We start from the raw sequence: 23,679 nt of genomic DNA on the forward strand, positions 1-23,679 counted from the left end.
GACTCCGTGCCGGCTGAGCCCCCAGCCTGCAGGGGATGGGGGGCGCAGCGCACTCCACAGCTGGTTGAATGGGCTAGGGGAGGGGAAGGGGTGTCGGGGAGGGCGGCAGTGCGCAGTGGTCTGTGCAGCTGGCTGAACAACGGGGAGACTAGGAGCTGCCTGGTGGTGCTAGCTGCTGAGTCCAGTCCGCATTTTCCCTCTCTCCTTCGTGCTCTCCCTCGCCGGTAGCAACGGAGGGCGGGTAGCGCGCGCTCGGAACAGCGAGTTGTTTAAAATCCTTCTAGAACCGTTTCTAATTCCCCCTTGCACCGGGGAAGGGAGAGCGCAAGCGGGGGAGGGGAGGGGAGGGAGGAGGAAGAAGAAGAAGGAGGAGGAGGAGCAGGAGGAGGAGCAGGAGCAGCAGCAGCAGCAGCAGCAGGAGGAGGAGGAGGAGGAGGAGGAGGAGCAGGAGCAGGAGGAGGAGCAGGAGCAGGAGGAGCCAAGAGGGTGGGGGAGAGAGTGGAGGAGGAAGCAGTTTGTCCTGTTCTTTGCCTGTCAATCATCGTGTGGGGGGTGTGCCCTCCTGCGCGGCAGGCCAATGGTGTGTGTGTGTGGCAGTGTCTCCATGGTGACGGGGCTGTTCCCGGGGAGGGTGTGATGGGTTGACAGGTGCGTGACAGTCGGAGCTCTCTGCAGGCATGTACGGCAAAGGCAAGAGCAACAGCAGCGTCCCGTCCGACACCCAGGCTAGGGAGAAGTGAGTAGAACCTGCCTGACCGGGCGTCTACACGCGCACATACCTTGCGCAACGTAACTTTCCTGCTCGCGGGTAATATGGCCGGGTGCGCGCTCTGGGAAAGGAAGGGGGAGCCCGTGGGGAGCGGAAGGGACCGAACGGGAACGGGTCGGGGCGGCGGGAGGCAGGGAGGAGTTGGGCCGCGGGGGCCCTGGCTCTCGCACTGCGGTGGGTAGGGAGGCCCGACACGGGGGCTGGGGGAGATGTGGAGGGAGGTGATCGAGGCTGCCCTCTGCGCCGTGGGCGAGAAGGGTCCGGGAAGGTGTCCCTCAGTGCCCCGCGGCAGGAGAGGTGGCGGGACAGGAGGGGCTGGCAGGGGCTGGGTGAGTGGGAAGGAGGGAAACATAAGTCGTACTGGCGGGGACCATCGCTCGCTCCCCCTTCCCCTGCTCCTCAGCGTGGCGGGATGTGGGGTCAGAGGGTGACCGTTGAGCCGTCGGCGCGCTAGGGCGAGGACGGAGGAGTGCACTTGGAAGCCCCTTCCTCCTGGCCCCAGCGGGGCCAGGGGGTGTTTGTGGCAGCGCAAGGTTTTGGGACAACTTTGATAACAAAGAGCCTCAGCCTGGCTGCTGGGGACGGTGCTGCCGCCGGGTGGGGGCGGGGGCGGGGGCATCGGGAGCTTCCCACCGCTGCTTTATAACTCTCTGGCTCTCAACTTTTCACCGGGACCGCATATCTTCCTGCCCCCTCCCCGTTTGTCTTCCTGTTCTCCGCCTGGACGGACTTGCCTGCCGTGTCCGGGCCCGGGGTGCAGGCAGCGGCCAGGCCGGGGAGGGGGCACGGAATGAAGTGCATTGTTCTCCGGGAGTTAAAATGGGGTTACTGCAAGCGGGGGCGGGGGGGAAGGATTATTTGCGAGGGATATTGTGTTTCAAGATACGTGGGAAAGCAGTAGTCTGTTCATTGTTTCGTTTATTTTTCGTCCGTTAAAAAAAACAAAACAGCAAAGGTGTTAGAAGAAAGCAAACGGTCATCGTGCATGTGTGTGTGTGTAAAAAGGACACCAAACGCTAGAACTTTGTCAAAATTGGCTAATGCTGAAATAGTCTGCAAGAACTACTTTTTTAGGTGTTGGCACTGTGATATGTGATAAATATGATAATATGATAAATAAAATCTGTTAAAGCCATGTAAGGATTTCTTTATTTAAATATACATGGGAGGAAAAAAATAATAGAAGACTTCAGACTGGGAGAAACTTGGCAGTGCACATGAGAAATGCTGAAAACTGACAACGTAGCACATGCAGTCAAATGCCCACAGTAAATATAGTGGCAGTGGTGGAACAATGAACAGTGTTGTTTGCTTGAGCAGGGTTTTAGGATTATTTCCTTCAGATAGTATAACATTATACATTACTTGCAGATATAGTAGGTGCAAAATAATTGGAAGGAAAAATGACTTTTGAGTAGTGTCTCTTAAGTTTGCTGTAGTTGCAGCTTTGCTTTGGATTACTGAGACTGGTTTAGCACAGGCAGGAGGTAATGCGTTGTGAAGGAGGAAAAGCTGAATACAGCGAAGGGGGAGGAGGAAGTGTTTAAGTGGCTTTAGCCTGGTTAAGGCTACTGAGTCAGTCTGCTGCAGCCTGTAGAAGGTTGAGAGAGGCTGTTGAGAGGGTCTGGTGACCTCTAACTGAAAATATGTTTGCATGTGTCTTCTGTAAAAATAGTATTGCTTCAGAATTACATTTAACATGACAATGAATAGTCCAAACATGACTGATGAGTTTTCGTTCAGGCAGTTTGTCTTGAACCTTCAACAAGAAGTGTTTTGGGTTTGGATTTTTGTGGGTTTTTTGTTTGTTTTGTGTTGGGGTTTTTGTTGTTGTTTTTTTGGGGGGGGAGGTGGGTTTTTCTACACTATTTTAGGGAATAGATAAGAGAATATGAGATTCATCTGCCTGGATAAACAGTAGCCCTATAGGTTTATTTTAATTCCACTTTGCAAAGTCTACCTGATACAAGCTATACACAAAACTCTCTTGATTCTAGGGCTGTGTGCTAGTTTTGGCTGGGATAGAGTTAATTTTCTTCATAGTAGCTAGTATGGGGCTATGTTTTGGATTTCTGCTGAAAACAGTGTTGATGACACAGGGATGTTTTCATTACTGCTGAGCAGTGCTTACACAGAGTCAGGGCCTTTTCTGCTTCTCACACTGCCCTGCCAGTGAGTAGGCTGGGGTTGCACAAGAAATTGGGAGGGGACACAGCTGGGACAGCTGACCCCAACTGACCAAAGGGATATTCCATACCATATGACATCATGCTCAGCAATATAAAGCTGGGGGTAGAAGGAGGAAGGGGGGAATTTCAGAGTGATGGCATTTGTCTTCCCAAGTAACCGTTACGTGTGATGGAGCCCTGCTTTCCTGGAGGTGGCTGAACACCTGCCTGCCGATGGGAAGTAGTGAATGAATTCCTTGTTTTGCTTTGCTTACCTGCGTGGCTTTTGCTTTACCTATTTAAAAATAAACTGTCTTTATCTCAACCCATGAGTTTTCTCACTTTTACTCTTCTGATTCTCTCCCCCATCCCATTGTGGGGGGAGTGAGTGAACGGCTGTGTGGTACTCAGTTGCCAGCCTGGGTTAAACCACGACAGGCTGAAACGATAAAATATTTTCAGTCTTTTTTCTTTTTAGCTGACTTTTCTTACCAAGTTCTGCTGACATTTTTCTTAAGGCGCAAGAGCTCTCAATCCCGATGTGCAAGAAGTCGGACAGGGGAGGCAGGAGGCCAGCTTGGCAAAGTCAAGACCTCTTAGCCACACTAAAACACAAAACCAAAATGCATAGGCAGTGGAGGCAGGGATACACATCCTAGGGAGATTATAGGGATATAGCCTGGGAGTGCAGGGAGGGGATTGGGAAAGCTAAGGCACAGCTGGAGCTGAACTTGGCTAAGGACGTAAAAATCATAGAATCATTTAGGTTGGAAAAGACCATTAAGATCATTGAGTCCAACCGTAAATCTAACATTGCCATGTCCACCACTAAACCATGTCCCTAAGTGCCACATCTACATGTCTTTTAAAAACCTCCAGGGATGGTGACTCAACCACCTCCCTGGGAAGCCTGTTCCAATGCTTGATAACTCTTTCGATGAAGGAATTTTTCCTAATGTCCAATATAAACCTCCCCGGCGCAACTTGAGGTCATTTCCTCTCACTAGTTACTTGATAGAAGAGACCAGTACCCACCTCACCACAACCTCCTTTCTGGTAGTTGTAGAGAGCAATAAGATCTCCCCCTCAGCCTTCTTTTCTCCAGACTAAACAACCCCAGTTCCCTCAGACGCTCCTCATAAGACTTGTTCTCTAGACCTTCACCAGTTTTGTTGCCCTTCTTTGGACATGCTCCAGCACCTCAATGTCTTTCTTGCAGTGAGGGGCCCAAAACCGAACACAGTACTCAAGGTGCAGCCTCACCAGTGCCGAGTACAGGGGGATGATCACTTCCCTAGTCCTGCTGGCCCCACTATTTCTGATACAAGCCAGGATGCTATTGGCCTTCTTGGCCACCTGAGCACATGCTGGCTCACATTCAGCCGGCTGTTGACCAATACCCCCAGGTCCTTTTCTGCCAGGCAGCTTTCCAGCCACTCTTCCCCAGGCCCGTAGCATTGCATGGGGTTGTTGTGACCCAAGTGCAGGACCCGGCACTTAGCCTTGTTGAACCTCATACAATTGGCCTCGGCCCATTGATCCAGCCTGTCCAGATCCCTCTGTAGAGCCTTTCTGCCCTCAAGCAGATCAACACTCCCACCCAACTTGGTCGTCTGCAAACTTACTGAGGGTGCACTCGATCCCCTTGTCCAGGTCATTGATAAAGATATTAAACAGAACTGGCCCCAATACTGAGCCCTGGGGAACACCACTTGTGACCGGCCGCCAACTGGATTTAACTCCATTCACCACAACTCTTTGGGCTCATCCATCCAACCAGTTTTTTACCCAGCAAAGAGTACGTCCGTCCAAGCCACGGGCAGTCAGCTTCTCCAGGAGAATGCTGTGGGAAATGGTGTCAAAGGCTCTACTAAACTCCAGGTAGACAACATCCACAGCCTTTCCCTCATCCACTAGGTAGGTCACCTTGTCATAGAAGGAGATCAGGTTAGTCAAGCTGGACCTGCCTTTCATAAACCCATGCTGACTGGGCCTGATCACCTGGTTGTCCTTTATGTGCCGCATGATGGCACTCAAGATGAGCTGTGCCATAACCTTCCAAAGCTCTCTGTTCAGCCAGGCTGGTCTTCTTCCCCGCCGTCTCATCTTTCAGCACATGGGGACAGACTGCTCCTGCACCTTTAAGATTTCCTTCTTGATGAATGTCCAGCCTTCCTGTATTCCTTTGCCTTTCAGGACTGCCTCCTAAGGGACTCTATCAACCAGGCTGCTAAACAGGCTAAAGTCTGCCCTCTGGAAGTCCAAGGCAGTGGTTCTGCTAACCACATTCCTTCACCGAGAATCGAAAATGCTATCATTTCATGACTGCTGTGCCCAAAACCGTCTCCAACCACCACATCACCCACAAGTCCTTCTCTGTTCGCAAACAACAGGTCCAGGGAGGTGCTTTCCCTAGTTGGCTCATTCACCAGCTGTGTCAGGAAGTTATCTTCCACACAGTCCAGGAACCTCCTAGACTGTTTCCTCTCTTCTGTATTGTATTTCCAGCAGACATCTGGTAAGTTGAATTTCACCACGAGAACAAGAGCTAGTGATTGTGAGACTTCTCCCAGCTGCTTATAGAATATTTCATCTGCCTCTTCATCCTGGTTGGGTGGTCTATAACAGACTCCCACCATGATATCTGCATTGTTGGCCTTTCCCCTGATTCTTACCTAATAACATGAAGGGTTTCTTTAGGTACATAGGACAACAAAGGAAGGTGAAAGAAACTGTAGCCCCTCTGATGAGCGAAATGGGAGACCTGGCTACAACTGACATGGAGAAGGCTGAAGTACTCAACAACTTCTTTGCCTCAGTCTTCACCAGCAAGTGCTCTAGCCATCACACCCAACTCACAGAATCCAAAGGCAGGGACTAGGAGAATGAAGTACTGCCCACCGTAGGAGAAGATCAGGTTCAAGACTGTATGAGTTGACACAGGCAGGACGCAGGGACAACCACAAAACCACAGATGAAATGCAAAGATTAAATTTATTTTCATTACCTTGCGAACCAGGGGATCCCTGAAGCAGCACCTGGGCAGAGGCACACAAGCGGGATTTTCCAAGACCTGCTCATCTCAGCAGTATGATATTCCCAGCTGATGTCTGGGAAGTTGAAATATCCCATAAGGACAAGGGCTACCGAGCCAGAGATTTCTACTAATTAATTGCCTATAGAGTAACGCATCAGTGCTTACATCCTGGCTGGGTGATCAGTAGTAGACACCCACTGCAACATCTCCTTTGTTTTCCATGCCCCTAATCCTCACCCAGAGGCTCTCAACCACATCATCACTAACTGTAAGGGCTGTACAGTCAAACCTCTCCCTTACATTCAGTGCAACTCCTCCACCTCGCCTGCCCTGCCTATCCCTCCGGAACAGCCTGTAGCCCTCCATCCCAGCACTCCAATCGTGGGACTCATTCCACCAAGTCTCACTAATACCAATGATATCACAATACCTGAATCAGTAATTAAATGTTTATGTTAATTGGCAGTAAATTAGGTTAAATTCCCCAAGTTGAGTATGTTTTGCCCGTGACAGCAATGAGTGAGTGATTTCCTTGTCTTTATTTCAACCCATGATTTTTCTTGCTCCTGTTCTGCCTATTTTCTCCCCCATCCTGCTGTGCAGGTGGGGAAGCACAGAGGGTGGTTGTGTGCGTGATTGGCTGCTGGTCAGGATAAACCCACCACAGAGTTGCTGTCCGATCATGCAGGTACAGGATTAGGAAAGCCAAGGCTGACCTGGAGTTGAATCTGTTGAGGGCTGTGAAGGGCAACAAGAAAGGATTCTACAAGTATATAAAAAGCAAAAGGAAGATGAGGGAAAACATGGGCCTGCTGCTGAATGGGGCAGGGGACCTGGTGACAAATGACACAGAAAAGGCTGAGCTACTCAATGCTTTTTTTGCCTCAGTCTTTAACAGTAAAACTAGCCTTCAGGAATCCCAGGCCCCAGAGACCATAGGGAAACTCTGGAGAAAGGAAGACTTACCCTTGGTGGAGGAGGACCAGGTTAGGAAATACTTAAACAAACTGGACATTACACTCACAAGTGCTGAAGGATCTGGCTGATATCATTGTGAGTCCATTTTCCTTTACCCTTGAAAGGTCATGGTGTTTGGAAGAGGTTCCTGAAGACTGGAAGAGAGTATATGTCACTCCTATCTTCAAGAAGGGCAACAAGGAAGATCTGGGGAACTACAGGCCAGTCATCCTCACCTCGATCCCTGGGAAGATGATGGAGCAGCTAATCCTGGAAACCATTTCCAGGCACATGAAGGACAAGAAGGTGATCAGGATTAGTCAGCGTGGTTTTACAAAGTGGAAATAAGGCTTGACCGACCTGATAGCCTTCTACAATGAGGTGGCTAGCTTGGTGGATGAGGGGAGTGCAGTGGATGCTGTTTACCTCGACTTTAGTAAGGCTTTTGACTCTGTCTCCCATACCACCCTCATAGACAAACTGACAAAGTATGGGTTTGTATTGCGTTTGTGTGGCAAGGTTTTGGTAGCGGGGGGGTTACAGGGGTGGCTTCTGTGTGAAGCTGCTAGAAGCTTCCCCTATGTCCGACAGAGCCAATGCCAGCCGGCTCCAAGACAGACCCGCTGCTGGCCAAGGCTGAGCGAATCAGTGATAATGGTAGTGCCTCTGTGATAACATATTTAAGAAGGGAAAAAAAAGTTGTGGTGGGCACAGAAACTGCAGCTGGAAGAGTGGAGTGAGAACATGTAAGAGAAACAACCCTGCAGACACCAAGGTCAGTGAAGAAGGAGGGGGAGGAGGTGGTCCAGGCACCGGAGCAGAGATTCCCCTGCAGCCCGTGGTGAAGACCATGGTGAGGCAGGCTGTCCCCCTGCAGTCCAGGGAGGTCCATGGTGGAGCAGATATCCACCTGCAGCCCATGGAGGACCCCATGCCAGAGCAGGTGGATGCCCCCGAAGGAGGCTGTGACCCTGTGGGAAGCCCGCGCTGGAGCAGGCTCCTGGCAGGACCTGCGGATCTGTGGAGAGAGGAGCCCATGGAGCAGGTTTTCTGGCAGGACTTGTGACCCCGCGGGGGATCCACGCTGGATCAATGTGCTCCTGAAGGACTGCACACCGTGGAAGGGACCCATGCTGGAGCAGCCCGTGGGAAGGACCCACGTTGGAGAAGTTCGTGGAGGACTGTCTCCCGTGGGAGGGACCCCATGCTGGAGCAGGGGAAGAGTGTGATGAGTCCTGCCCCAGAAGAAGATGAAGTGGCAGAGATAACATGTGATGAACTGATCGTAACCCCCATTCCCCGTCCCCCTGCGCCGCTCGGGGGGTAGGTAGAGAATTTGGGAGTAAAGTTAAGCCTGGGAAGAAGGGAGGGGTGGAGGGAGGGTGTTTTTAAAATTTGGTTTTATTTCTCATTACCGTACTCTGGTCGATTGGTAATAAATTAAGTTAATTTTCCCCAAGTCGAGTCTGTTTTGCCCATGATGGTAATTGGTGAGTGATCTCTCCCTGTCCTTATCTCGACCCATGAGCCCTTTGTTATATTTTCTCTCCCCTGTCCAGCTGAGGAGGGGGAGTGATAGAATGGCTTTGGTGGGCTCCTGGCGTCCAGCCAGGGTCAACCCACCACAGGGTTAGAGAAGTTGACAGGTGGATTGACAACTGGCTGAATGGCCAGGCCCAGAGGGTTGTGATCAGCACCACAAAGTCCAGTTGGAGGCCAGTCACTAGTGGTCTACCCCAGGGGTTGATACTGGGGCCAATACTGTTTAACCTCTTAATGACCTGGATGATGGGACAGTGTGCACCCTCAGCAAGTTCACAGATGATACAAAACTTGGAGGGGTGGATGATACACCAGATATCTGTGCTGCCATTCAGAGGCACCTGGACAGGCTGGAGAATTGGTCAGAGAGGAATCCCATGAAGTTCAACAAAGGAAATGCAAAGTCCTGCACCTGGGGAGGGATAATCCCAGGCACTAAAATGTGCTGGGGTCTACCCAGCTGGAAAGAAGCTTTGCTGAGAAGGACCTGGCAGTCCTGGTGCACAACAAGCTGACCATGAGCCAGCAATGCACCCTTACAGCAAAGATGACCAACAGCATCTTGGGCTGCATTAGGAAGACTGTTGCCAGCAGGTCGAGGGAGTTGATCCTTCCCCTCTGCTCAGCACTGGTGAGGCCACACCTGGAGTAGTGTCCAGATCTGGGCTCCCCATTACAAGAAAGATATGGACTTCCTAGAGCAGGCCCAGTTCAGGGCCATAAAGATGATTAAGGGACTGGAGCATCTTTCCTATGAGGAGAGGCTGAGAGAGCTAAGACTGTTCAGTCCAGAGAAGAGAAGGCTCAGGGGGGATCTTATCCATGTGTATAAATGCCTGAAAGGAGGGTACAAAGGGGATGGAGCCAGGCTCTTTTGAGTGGTGCCCATTGACAGCAGAAGAGGCAATGGGCACAAACTGAAACACATGAAATTCCATCTGAACATGGGAAAACATTTTTTTAGTATGAGGGTGGTCAAACACTGGAACAGGTTGCCCAGGGATGTTGTGGAGTCTCCCTCCTTGGAGATATTCAAAAGCCATTTGGACATGGTCCTGGGCAACCTGCCGTAGCTGATCTTGCTTGAGCAGGGGGATTGGACTAGATGAACTCAAGAGGTGCCTTCCAACATAAATGACTCTGTGATTCTCTACTGTATAACAATGTGAGAAAACTTTCATTTTTGTTTTAGCAGCCACATTCTAAGAAGTATAGATATGACTGCAGTCCTTGGAGCAGGCCCTTCAGGGGACTTAAGGGCAGCTTCTTGTCAAACTGTGGATTCCATGTAGCTTAGGCATGAAAAAGGTGCCAAGCTTTAGAAAACAGAGAACTACAGGTTCCAACTGGGGAAAAAGGAGGAAAAAAAATTAGGCTTATTGCTTACCTTATCACAGTTGTATATATAGCTTTATTTTTCAAAGCACTGCTTTAAGTCCCTCTTTATGTCTGGCCCTCTTCCACTTTGTCTTCTGCTTAGCTTTGTGCCTTTACTCCCCGTACACGAAATGATCTGAGCCTTTTAGTGTACTAAGCTGTCCACTCCTCCAAAACCAAACTTTCACACTGCTTTGATATCCACATATCATCCTTAGGAAAACCAGCTTCATTTGTGACAATGGAGTGAAAATATAAATAAAGCTAACTTCTGTTGTCCATTTATTTCCTGTATCTCTTTCAAATTACTTAAAGTCTATTTTAGGACGTGTGTGCTGAAGTGGGTTTTTTTTGTTCTTTTGTTTCAAGTTTGACCCATCTGTGCAAGAACAGTGACTGGATGGATTTCCTTCTGAGTGTATTGAGAGGATGCTTTTTTTTTTCTCCTTTTTTCCTCATTTCCTGTGCAAATAACAATTAGTAAAATATCAATTTGTAAAAATGTATGTGTCATAAATCAAACTTCTGATTGTAGGTACAGTTTGTCAGCTGTAGTTGCGGATTGTTAGATTTTTCTAGCTCTTCAGTGTCCCCTAGAATAGAATTCACAGATTTTTGATCTCATCCTTGTTTGACTTTACAGTTTGCCTTTAGACTAATTTCAAATTAAAGTTCAGTCTTTCAGGTAGACACATTTAACCGAGAGCTGACTATGATGTAACCAAATACTTTTTGCTGAGCTTGTATAAGTCTGGTTGAAACACAACCCTTGATGTTAACCCAAAACTCTTAAGGGAATTATAAAGTCCAAATTGCTAATGAAATTGCTGGTTTGCTGCAGACTTGGTTATTTTATCATAGAATCATAGAATGGTTTGGGTTGGAAGGGACCTTTAAAGATCATCTAGTTCCAACCCTGCTGCCTTGGGCAGGGATACCTTCCACTATATCAGTTTGCTCAAAGCCTCATTCAACCTGGCCTTGAACACTTCCAGGGATGGGGCATCCACAACTTCTCTGGGCAACCTGTTCCAGTGTCTCACCACCCTCACAGTAAAGAACTTCCTTACATCTAATCTAAAGCTACCCTCTTTCAGTTTAAAACCATTACCCCTGATAAAGAGTCCCTCCCCATCTTTCCTGTAGGCCCCCTTTAAGTACTGGAAGGCCACTATAAGGTCTCCCCAGAGCCTTTTCTTCTTCAGGCTAAACAACCCCAACTCTCTCAGGCTGTCCTCATAGTGGAGGTGCTCCAGCCCCGGCTCACCTTTCGTGGCCCTCCTCTGGACCTGCTCTGACAGGTCCATGTCTTTCTTATGCTGGGGGCCCCAGAGCTGAACACAGTGCTCCAGGTGGGGTCTCACGACTGCAGAGTAGTGGGGGACAATCACCTCCCTCAACCTGCTGGCCACACTTCATTTGATGCAGCCCAGGATGCAATTGGCTTTCTGGGCTGCAAATGCACATTGCCGGGTCATAATTCAGTTTTTCATCCACCAATAGCCCCAAGTCCTTCTCCGCAGGGCTGCTCTCAGGCCACTCATTGCCCAGCCTGTATCCATGTTTGGGATTGCCCTGACCCAGGTGCAGGACCTTGGACTTGGCCTTGTTGAACTTCATGAGGTTTGCACGAGCCCGCCTCTCTAGCCTGTCAAGGTCCCTCTGCATGGCATCCCTTCCCTCCAGCGTGTTGTGGTAGGTTGACCCTGGCTGGGCACCAGGTGCCCACCAAAGCTGCTCTATCACTTCCCCTCCTCAGCTGGACAGGGGAGAGAAGATATAACAAAAGGCTTGTGGGTCAAGATAAGGACAGTTTAATAAAGTGAAAGCAAAGGTCGTGCGCGTGAAAGCAAAGGGAAATAAATGATGTTATTCTCTACTTCCCATCAGCAGGTGATGTCTAGCCACTTCCCAGGAAGCAGGGCTTCAGTACGCGTAGTGGTTGCTCCTGAAGACAAAAAATGCCCCCCTTCCTCCTCCCTTTACTTAGCTTTTATATCTGATCTGACGTCATATGGTATGGAATATCCCTTTGGTCAGTTTGGGTCAGCTGTCCTGGCTATGTCCCCTCCCAAGATCTTGCCCTGCCCCAGCCTGCTGTTGAGGGGGGCGAAAATGTTGGAGAGACAGCCTTGATGCTGTGCCAGCACTGCTCAGCAGTAGCCAAAACACTGGTGTGTTATCAACACCTTTCTAGCTACCGATGCAGAGCACAGCACTATGAGGGCTGCTATGGGGAGAATTAACTCCATCTCAGCCAGACCCAATACACGTCAACTGCACCACTCAGCTTGGTGTCACCAGCAAACTTGCCGAGGGTGCAATCAATCCTGCCCTCCATGTCGCTGACAAAGATGTTAAATAATACTGGTCCCACTACGGACCCCTGAGGGACACCATTTGTCACTGCTCTCCACTCGGACATCGAGCCACTGACTGCAACTCTTTGAGTGTGACCATCCAGCCAATTCCTTATCCAGTTCGTGGTCCATCCGTCAAATCCACGTCTCTCCAATTTAGAGACAAGGATGTTTTGTTTGGTTTTACTTCTCATTATCCTTGTTTTGATTTGATTGGTAGTAAATTAAATTGATTTTGTTTTTTCCCCAAGTTTAGTCTGTTTTTTGCCTGTGACCATAATTGGTGAGTGATCCCTCCCTGTCCTTGTGTCAACCCATGAGCTTTTCGTTATATTTTCTCCTCCCCGTCCTACCAGGGGGGAGTGGTGAGCAAGCAGCTTCGTGGTGCTTTGTTACCGGCTGGGCTTAAACCACGACATATTAATATTGAAAATGTCTTTTACTAGCAGATGTATTTTGAAATTCATTTAATGAGTTTGGAAAATTAATAATGTTCCATTCTTGGGATTGTTTTTACTAGTAGTTAGAGAAAGATAATATTATCTATAGTGTATTTTCTGTGATAATCAACTTAATGCTCATAGAAATAATCTCAAAGACTAATAGTCTACCACTTTTTATTGGTTTAAAAAAAAATGTTACATCAAAATCAATGGCAACCTAAGCTTGCCTGTGTTGTCATATTGGCATAACACAGCCTTTCATTCGGAAGGGCTGTGTTTTCTGAAGAAAATATTTGAGTGCAAAAGTGGAACTATAATTCCTTAATAAATATGTTGCCTCTTCACAGTCTCAGTTCAAAATGGATCATGTGGCTGATGGGCTGTATGATTGTGTCATAAATATTCAGTGATTTATGAGAGTGAAAGTAAAGATTCCACCCAATGCTAGGACTATAAAAGTTGTGGTGCTTTATCAAATATTTGTAATTATAACAGTAAGATTTGATAAAACAAAAAACTCCTTTGATTTTTAAATGCTAAATATTTTATTTACTGTTCTTTTCTCCCAACTGTCAAAGAATAGGGGGCTAGTCATGGAAGGTTCCAATTATTTCAGATTAGGTAATCCTTTGATTTGAGGGGTGTGTGTGTGAGTTGATAAAATCTATTTATAGAGGGAGTACGGATGAGTTAATGAAATTACATCAGGTGTATGAGGATTAATAAAGCTCCTCTGCTGAATCTGAAACTGTCTTAGAAGTGAAGGTTATGACTCCCACTGACAATCTCTTGAACTGTTCAGTTTGAGTGTCTCTCTAATGTAGTATGATCCAATACGATGTGCAAGTTTCAAATATGTGATTAAAGATGATAAAGCATAGTGTTGTACGCTTTAGCAAGATCATTTCTCTTTATGCAGTTTTTCCAGCACTCTAAGAATTTTCCTTTCAAAATTAAGTAATGCAAGTTTATTGAATACTAGTTTATTTTCTGGGATAATTGTCCTAAAACATCATGGTTGCTATGTTTATTTTATAGTTGACATAATCCCATTCTGCTGACCTTCTTTATTCTTCTGAGTACAGAAGGCAGTTAAATGTAGGCGGATTCTGCTTGCATTTCAGTACCTTGCCTGCTTACAGAAATGAAACAAACTTAATGATGTGTGTGTGTGTACCTGCAAACCAAAACAAAGTTGGATTTGCCCATTTGACTAAGTCACTTTCAGTTTGAAAAATATGTAAGAAATAATGGTACAGTTCAGATCTGGGAATCTTGTTGGCTACAAGATTCCTTTTGGATTAGAACCAATGGAAGAAAATATCTATAGCCTTTCAGTCCCTGCAGTATCTGTGTTAGCAAACTTCTAGAGGAGCATCCCAGCTGAGGGGAAAAGTTAGACTTGGCAGAAAGCTCCAGAGCAGAAAAGAAGCAATCATTTACTCACTTTGCTCATTTATCTTTCTCTGAATACCTTCAAACTCCACAGGTCATACGTCAGGGCAGGAGTACTGCATATATTACAAAACTGTCGTAGTAACTGTTTCAGATTTACGCGATGGGCAGCAACTGTGTATTTCAGTGGTGTAGGGAGAGGGGAAATGTTTTTCTCCTCTCATCAGGACTGCATTATTGGGTGTGTCGCCCCCCCCCACCCGTTTCCAGTGTGCAAAATATGTTCATATGGGTGAGTCACCTCTGTTACTATGTTTTGAATACTTTCCTCCCTAATGTAGTTTATTTTTGCCAGGGAAGGGAAAGAATTTACGCTGGTTTGGTTCTTTATTTCTATTAGAGCTCTGTTAACGACTTCTAGCCGAGGGAGTTCTTGATATTTTTAGCCTGAAGTATTTAGATATGTAAGCCTCTTTATATATTTTTCCCCTGATAATATATTAACTGGGGAAAAAAATGGCTCTTATTAGTTAATATATTCATGAGCATGCTTGCCAAATTGCCTGTACTTATTTCCAGGAATCTGAAAACTTCAGAATTTTTGGGCAAGTTTGGGTCCTGGTATAAACTGTAACAGATGTTAGAAAAAGACTTTAATTGAATCTTCCTCTTTATTTTTAAGAGAATGTATTTAGTACTAAAAATGTATGTAATTGATATTCTGCTCAAAAAACCACTCAAATTAGAAGTAAATAAACTAAAATGATCAAAGAATCATAAAATATTTATATTCATAAATAATATGAAAAACCTCGTTCCTCATTTTTTTCAAGGATCTTTTGAGCAGCAGGATGCTCTGTCTTATTCCTAAAGTTACTGTTTTATTGATTGCCTGGCTTAGTTTGATGTAGTTCTTTAATATTTCAGTATTCTCAGACATCGAGACATTGACTGCAACTCTTTGAGTGCAACCATCCAGCCAATTCCTTATCCACTGAGTGGTCCATCCATCAAATCCACGTCTCCAATTTAGAGACAAGGATGTCGTGTGGGACAGTGTCAAATGCTTTGCACAAGCCCAGGTAGATGACGTCAGTCACTCTTCCCTTATCCACCAATGCTGTAACCCCGTCATAGAAGGCCACCAAATGTGTCAGTCACGATTTGCCCTTAGTGAAGCCATGTTGGCTGTCACCAATCACCTCCTTATTTTCCATGTGCCTTAGCATAGTTTCCAGAAGGATCCTCTCCGTGATCTTGCTGGGCACAAAGGTGAGACTGACTGCACTGTAGTTCCCCGGGTCTTCCTTTTTTCCCTTTTTTAAAATGAGGGTTATGTTTCCCCTTTTCCAGTCAGTGGGAACATCAGCGGGCGGCCACAACTTCCCAAATATGATGGATAGTGGCTTAGCCACTTCATCCTCCAGTTCCCTCAGGACCCGTGGATGCATCTCATCAGGTCCCATGGACTTGTGCACCTTCAGGTTCCTTAGATGGTCTTGAACCTGATCTTCTCCTATGGTGGGCGGTTTTTCGTTTTGATTGGCAATAAATTAAATTAATTTCCACAAGCGGAGTCTGTTTTGCCCATGACGGTAACTGGTGAGTGATCTCCCTGTCCTTATCTTGACCCATGAGATTTTAATAATATTTTTCTCCCCCTGTCCTGTTGAGAAGGAAGAGTGAGAGAGCAGCTTGGTGGGTACCTGGTGGCCAGCCAAGGTCAACGCACCACAGTGTGTATGTGTATATGTATTTATTTATACAAAATGCATAGTCTCATGCAAGCATTAATGTAACTTGTTAGCCCACGTACAACAAATGGGAGATAATCATCCATTCTGGTACCAGACAGGTCAAAACTGTGCTGAGCTTTGGAGAAGTAGAGTGCTCAGTAAAACCAGTTGTTACAAGTGTCTCATGTAAATCTTCGGTTCCAGTTTACTAAGCTTGAAATTTAGTCCTGCTGTTGTAAAGTTAGCACTAACACATTGTCGTGGATTAACCCCAGCCAGCAACTAAGCACCATGCAGCCGCTCACTCACTCCCCCCCCACCCAGTGGGATGGGGGAGAAAATCGGGAAAAAGAAGGAAAATTCGTGGGTTGAGATAAGAACGGTTCAATAGAACAGAAAAGAAGAAACTAATAATAATAATGATAACACTAATAAAATGACAACAGTAGTAATAAAAGGATTGGAATATACAAATGATGCGCAGTGCAATTGCTCACCACCCGCTGACTGACACCCAGTTAGCCCCCGAGCTGTGATTCCCTGCCCCCACCTCCCAGTTCCTATACTAGATGGGACGTCACATGGTATGGAATACACCGTTGGCCACTTTGGGTCAGGTGCCCTGGCTGTGTCCTGTGCCAACTTCTTGTGCCCCTCCAGCTTTCTCGCTGGCTGGGCATGAGAAGCTGAAAAATCCTTGACTATAGTCTAAACACTACTTAGCAACAACTGAAAACATCAGTGTTATCAACATTCTTCGCATACTGAACTCAAAACATAGCACCATACCAGCTACTAGGAAGACAGTTAACTCTATTCCAGCTGAAACCAGGACAGAATCCTCCCCTTATTCTATACCATTGACGTCATGCTCAGTTCCCATAACTTTAGTTACATTAGTTACATCCTGATCAATCATCATCACCTTTCCATCCCTTTGAGACATATGAACAAGGAGATATATATATATATATATGTTGTCCTGGGTTCAGCTGGGATAGAGTTAATTTTTTACAGGAACCTGGGAGGTGGGGGGCATAGCCGGGGCAGCTGACCTGAACTGGCCAAGGAGCTATTCCATACCATGTGACATCATGCTCAGTATATAAATGGGGAGCGGGCCGGGGGTGGTCTCTACTTTTCGGTGGGGGAAGTAGCGGAGCGTCGGGTCCCGGGTGGTGAGCAGTTGCACTGTGCATCACTCTTTTTGTATACTCTTTCATTAGTACCGTTGTTGTTGTTGCAATTTCTTTGTGTTGTTCCAGTAAACTGCCTTTATCTCAACCCTCGAGGTTCCAGGTTTGTTTTTTTTTCTCTCCTCCGTCTTCCCCCCTATCCCACCGGAGGAGGGCAGGAGGAGTGAGCGAGCGGCCGCGTGGTCCTTTGTTACCGGCTGGGCTGAAACCACGACAGTCCTTTTTGGCGCCCAACGTGGGGCCCAAAGGGTTGAGATAATGACAGATCTGGCCAGAGTGTGTTGAAACAAATTTGTCATACGCATTTCTTATACTAGATAAATAGATGTTAGTCACAATGTTGATTCAGTTGTTTACATGGTGGCATTTTGTAAGCTCTTATATGCTTTATGTATTGCCTGTAGTTGCGTATCTCATCTCTGGGAGAGTGATTGGGATTATCATTTTGCTGTACTGGGCAATGTCGACTTGTGAAATGATTACATCACTGGTCATGAGGTTAAGCTGGTATCTGTATGAGGCAGTGATATCATTTCCATACTTTGGGCACCTTCTGTCGGATTTTATTGGTAATTACACCCAACCCATGGGGAAGTTAGGGGGGGATACTTCCCCCCATCCGTTCCCCTCCCTTTTCTCCTTCCGACTAATTACAACAGCTTTTGAGAATTTTGAATATCCTTGGGATGCGCAAGCCTGTGTGCTGTTAGTGCTATGCCTCCTGACTATGTTTCAGGTCTTGTCTAGGGCTACAAAAAGGCTCTTTAAGAGTATCACCCAGAGATCTGCCCCAAAGCTGGATATTCATGGGTGGCACGGCATGTGGGAGGATGTGGGCAGGTATCTAGAGAACTTCTCACCTCCAGTGACTTGGAAGTTCACTCCCAAACAACTACAGAACCCTCATGAAGTGATAGAATTTTTGAAAGGAAAATGCTGTGGCTATCCCAGAGACACACAACTCACTACACTGTGCTGGGCCCTGGCCGGTATCTACCAAACCCTGCTTGATATTATGCAGCACCCCCAGGGGGAAAAGATGGAAAACAGGACAACATGCACCGTGGCTACCCAAACCCTGACAACAGACACCGTGGCTGCCCCTACCCCGACAACAAGCACCGTGGCTGCCCCTACCACGACAACAGGTACCATGGCTAACCCTACCCCGGTGACAGATACTGCCACTAAACCAGAGAACCAACCTGTGCCAGTATCAGTCGCCCCTGTACAGAAAAAGAAACACACAAAGAAATCAGTTCGCTTAGTGAGAGATGAAGATGAACTAGGGTCATCGCGAGAACAGGAGGAAGAGGCAGAACCTGAAATAATTACCCGATCTCTATCCCTGAGTGAGTTGCGTGACATGCGAAAAGATTTTAGCCGCCACCCAGGTGAGCACATTGTTACCTGGCTGCTCCGATGCTGGGATAATGGGGCTAGTAGTGTGGAATTAGAGGGTAAGGAAGCCAAGCAGTTGGGATCTCTGTCTAGGGAAGGGGGTATCGACAAGGCGATTGGGAGAAAAACACAAGTCCTCAGCCTCTGGAGGCGACTTCTGTTAGGTGTAAAGGAAAGATACCCCTTCAGGGATGAAGTTACATGTCACCAAGGCAAGTGGATCACCATGGAGAGAGGTATCCAGTACCTGAGGGAATTAGCCGTGCTGGAGGTGATTTATAATGATCTGGAAAATGGGCAGTCACCCACAGATCCAGATGAAGTCCAATGCACACAACCGATGTGGCGGAAGTTTCTACGAAGTGCACCACCAACCTATGCCAACTCATTGGCAGTAATGTCCTGGAAAGAAGGCTATGGACAAACGGTGGATGAATTGGCTGTCCAACTCCGGCAATACGAAGGAAGTCTCTCTTCCTCCCTACGGGCCTGTGTCTCAGCTGTAGAGGAATTGTCCCGAGAGTTCCAGCAATTCAAAGTGGATATGTCCTCCTCCTCACCTGTACAGGCCCGCATTGCAGTTATTGGGAGTAAGCGTTCCTCTGCCCAAGAGAGAGGAGAGAGAAAGTACACACGACGGGCTAACCTGTGGTTTTACCTGCGTGACCATGGAGAGGACATGAGGAAGTGGGATGGAAAACCTACCTCAGTCTTGGATTCACGGGTACGGGAGTTGCGAGAAAAAGCAACCAGAAAAGAAGATTCTTCTTGGAAAACTGCTGCTCCAGTTTCCCGTGAGCAGTCCCCCGGGCGCAGTAGATGGGCCGATCTCATTTCTGATCCTCTTGAAGGGACTTCTGATTCACATGTGCAAAAAGTGGATAACAGATATTCTAACCAGGATTGGAGGGGCCCTGCCTCCAGCCAGGTGGAGGAGAGGGACAACCGAGTCTACTGGACAGTATGGATTCGATGGCCTGGCACGTCAGACCCACAGGAATATAAGGCTCTAGTAGACACTGGTGCACAATGTACCCTAATGCCATCAAGTTATAAAGGGGCAAAACCCATCTGTATCTCTGGTGTGACAGGGGGATCCCAAGAGCTAACCGTATTGGAAGCCGAAATGAGTCTAACTGGGAATGAGTGGCATAAACACCCCATTGCAACTGGCCCAGAGGCCCCGTGCATCCTTGGTATAGATTATCTCAGAAGGGGGTATTTCAAGGACCCAAAAGGGTACCGTTGGGCCTTTGGTATAGCTGCCTTGGAGACGGAGGAGATTGAACAGCTGTCTACCCTGCCTGGTCTCTCCCAAGACCCTTCGGTTGTGGGGTTGCTGAAGGTTGAAGAACAACAGGTGCCAATTGCTACCACGACGGTGCACCGGCGGCAATATCGCACCAACCGAGACTCCCTGATCCCCATCCATAAGCTGATTTGCCAATTGGAGAGCCAAGGAGCGATCAGCAAGACTCACTCACCCTTTAATAGTCCCATATGGCCCGTGCGGAAATCTAATGGGGATTGGAGACTAACAGTAGATTATCGTGGGCTGAATGAAGTCATGCCACCGCTGAGTGCTGCTGTGCCCGATATGTTAGAGCTTCAATATGAACTGGAATCAAAGGCAGCTAAGTGGTATGCCAAAATTGACATTGCTAATGCATTTTTCTCCATTCCTTTGGCAGCGGAGTGCAGGCCACAGTTTGCTTTCACTTGGAGGGGTATCCAATACACCTGGAATCAACTGCCCCAGGGGTGGAAACACAGCCCCACTATTTGCCATGGACTGATCCAGACTGCACTAGAAAAAGGTGAAGCTCCAGAGCACCTGCAATATATTGATGACATCATCATATGGGGCAGCACGGCAGAAGAAGTCTTTGAGAAAGGGAAGAAAATAATCCAAATCCTTTTGAAGGCTGGTTTTGCCATAAAAGAAAGTAAGGTCAAGGGACCTGCACAGGAAATCCAGTTCTTAGGAGTAAAATGGCAAGACGGGCGTCGTCAGATCCCTGCGGACGTGATCAACAAAATAGCAGCTATGTCCTCACCGACTAATAAAAAGGAAACACAGGCTTTCTTAGGTGTTGTGGGCTTTTGGAGAATGCATATTCCAAATTACAGTCAAATTGTAAGTCCTCTCTACCAAGTTACCCGGAAGAAGAACGATTTTAAATGGGGGCCTGAGCAATGACAAGCCTTTGAATAAATTAAATGGGAGATTGTTCATGCAGTAGCTCTTGGGCCAGTCCGGACAGGACAAGATGTTAAAAATGTGCTCTGCACTGCAGCTGGGGAGAATGGCCCTACCTGGAGCCTCTGGCAGAAAGCACCTGTGGAGACCCGAGGCCGACCCCTGGGGTTTTGGAGTCGGGGATATCGAGGATTCGAGGCTCGCTATACTCCAACTGAAAAAGAGATATTGGCGGCATATGAAGGAGTTCGAGCTGCCTCAGAAGTGGTGGGTACTGAGACACAGCTCCTCTTAGCACCCCGACTGCCAGTGCTGGGCTGGATGTTCAAAGGGAAAGTTTCCTCTACACATCACGCGACTAATGCCACGTGGAGTAAGTGGATTGCACTGATCACACAACGGGCTCGCATAGGAAACCCCAGTCATCCAGGAATTTTAGAAGTGATCAAGGACTGGCCAGAAGGCAAAGATTTTGGAATGTCGCCAGAGGAGGAGGTAACACGGGCTGAAGAGGCCCCGCTGTATAATAAACTGCCAGAAAATGAGAGGCAATATGCCCTGTTCACTGATGGGTCCTGTCACATCGTGGGAAAACATCGGAGGTGGAAGGCTGCTGTATGGAGTCCTACACGACTAGTCGCAGAAACTGCTGAAGGAGAAGGTGAATCAAGTCAGTTTGCAGAGGTGAAAGCCATCCAGCTAGCATTAGACATTGCTGAAAGAGAGAAGTGGCCAGTGCTCTATCTCTATACTGACTCATGGATGGTGGCAAATGCCCTGTGGGGGTGGCTACAGCAATGGAAGAAGGGCAACTGGCAACGCAGAGGTAAACCCATTTGGGCTGCCGCACTGTGGCAAGATATCGCTGTTCGGCTAGAGAAGCTAGTGGTAAAAGTACGTCACGTAGATGCTCACGTACCCAAGGGTCGGGCCACTGAAGAACATCGAAACAACGAACAGGCAGATCAGGCCGCCAAGATTGAAGTGTCTCAGGTGGACCTGGACTGGCAACATAAGGGTGAGCTATTTATGGCTCAGTGGGCCCACGATACCTCAGACCATCAGGGGAGAGATGCAACATATAGATGGGCTCGAGATCGAGGGGTGGACTTGACCATGGACACTATCGCACAGGTCATCCACGAATGTGAAACATGTGCCGCAATTAAGCAAGCCAAGCGGCAAAAACCCCTGTCGCATGGGGGGCGATGGCTGAAATATAAACAGTGGGAGGCCTGGCAGATTGAATATATCACACTCCCACGAACACGCCAAGGCAAGTGCCATGTGCTTACAATGGTGGAAGCAACCACTGGATGGCTGGAAACATACCCTGTGTCCGATGCCACTGCCCAGAACACTATCCTGGGCCTTGAAGAGCAAGTTTTATGGCAACACGGCACCCCAGAAAGAATCGAGTCGGACAACGGGACTCACTTCCGAAACAACCTCGTAGACACCTGGGCCAAAGAACATGGCATTGAGTGGGTATATCACATCCCTTATCACGCACCGGCCTCCGGAAAAATCGAACGATACAATGGACTGCTGAAAACTACATTGAGAGCGATGGGGGGTGGGACTTTCAAACATTGGGATACACATTTAACGAAAGCCACCTGGTTAGTTAATACTAGAGGATCCGCCAATCGGGCTAGCCCCGCCCAACCAAGACTTCCACATACTGTAGAAGGGGATAAAGTCCCTGTAGTGCGCATGAGGAGTATGTTAGGAAAGACAGTCTGGGTTAGTCCTCCCTCAAGCAGAGGCAAACCCATTCAAGGAGTTGTTTTTGCTCAGAGACCTGGGTACACCTGGTGGGTGATGCAGAAGGATGGGGAAGTTCGATGTGTACCTCAGGGAGATTTGATTTTGGGAGAGAATAGCCAGTGAATTGGGCTGTATGATACTTAACTGCTAAATAACCTGCCAATGCATGTCATTGTATCTATAGTGTCTATATGCCATATCAAGGGTATTACTTTAAGAATTACCCAAATGACTGCAGGATGGACTTTGAAACTAAGCCAAGTACAACAGCGACAGAACTTGAACTGACACCCAGCAATTTCCTCAAGATCAACATCTTCGACCTGCAGACCAAGGGCGTGAGTTGCACCAAATGTACTAGCCACAAGTTCCAGAGGCAGCATACAACAACCCACCATCTCACACCATCTCTCTTATCCTGAAGAACTGTTACAACAGATGAAGCCCCAAAGTCATGGACTAAATAAAATCAATGGACACATTACAGAGATAGCCCATTGTGATGGGTTGACCCTGGCTGGACGCCAGGTGCCCACCAAAGCCGTTCTATCACTCCCCCATCCTCAGCTGGACAGGGGAGAGAAAAATATAAAAAAAAGCTTGCGGGTCAAGATAAGGACAGGAGAGATCATTCACTAATTACCATCACGGGCGAAACAGACTCAGCTTAGGGAAAATTAGCTCAATTTATTACAAATCAGCCAGAGTAAGGTAAATGAGAAATAAAACGAAATCTCAGAACACCTTCCCTCCACCCCTCCCTTCTTCCCAGGCACAACTTCACTCCCGGATTTCTCCACCAAGCCCCCCCAGTGGCACAAGAGGGACAGGGATGGGGTTTACGGTCATCACATGTTATTTTCTGCCGCTTCACCTCCTCAGGGCGAGGGCTCATCACACTCTTCCCCTGCTCCAGCGTGGGGTCCCACCCACGGGAGACAGTCCTCCACGAACTTTCTCCAACTTGGGCCATTCCCACGGGCTGCAGTTCTTCACAAACTGCTCCAGCATGGGTCCTTTCCACGGTGTGCAGTCCTTCAGGAGCACACTGCTCCAGCGTGGGTCCCCCACGGGGTCACAAGTCCTGCCAGAAAACCTGCTCTGTGGGCTCCTCTCTCCACAGATCTGCAGGTCCTGCCAGGAACCTGCTCCAGCGCAGGGTTCCCACGGGGTCACAGCCTCCTTTGGGAACCCACCTGCTCCGGCGTGGGGTCCTCCACGGGCTGCAGGTGGATGTCTGCCCCACCGTGGACCTCCCTGGACTGCAGGGGGACAGCCTGCCTCACCAGGGTCTTCACCACGGGCTGCAGGGGAATCTTCGCTCCGGC

The 23,679-nt window shown here is 47.9% G+C and overlaps 1 protein-coding gene across 5 annotated transcripts in view; it reads left to right on the forward strand.

The window, feature by feature from the left end:
- The first annotated feature begins 545 nt into the window (after positions 1 to 545).
- Positions 546 to 23,679, forward strand: part of LOC138681756 (single-stranded DNA-binding protein 2-like) — a 211,080-nt gene continuing 187,946 nt past the window's right edge. Inside the window, exon 1 of one of the 5 annotated variants that reach the window (XM_069775279.1) lies at positions 546 to 736. In XM_069775279.1, the coding sequence (XP_069631380.1) occupies positions 678 to 736 (59 nt within the window). In that variant the 5' untranslated portion in view covers positions 546 to 677. The remainder of the gene's footprint in view (positions 737 to 23,679) is intronic. The other 4 variants (XM_069775277.1, XM_069775280.1, XM_069775278.1 and 1 more) reach the window with 4 other exon arrangements.

This window comes from Haliaeetus albicilla, chromosome W (genome assembly GCF_947461875.1).
Source record: "Haliaeetus albicilla chromosome W, bHalAlb1.1, whole genome shotgun sequence".
Lineage (NCBI taxonomy): Eukaryota > Metazoa > Chordata > Aves > Accipitriformes > Accipitridae > Haliaeetus > Haliaeetus albicilla.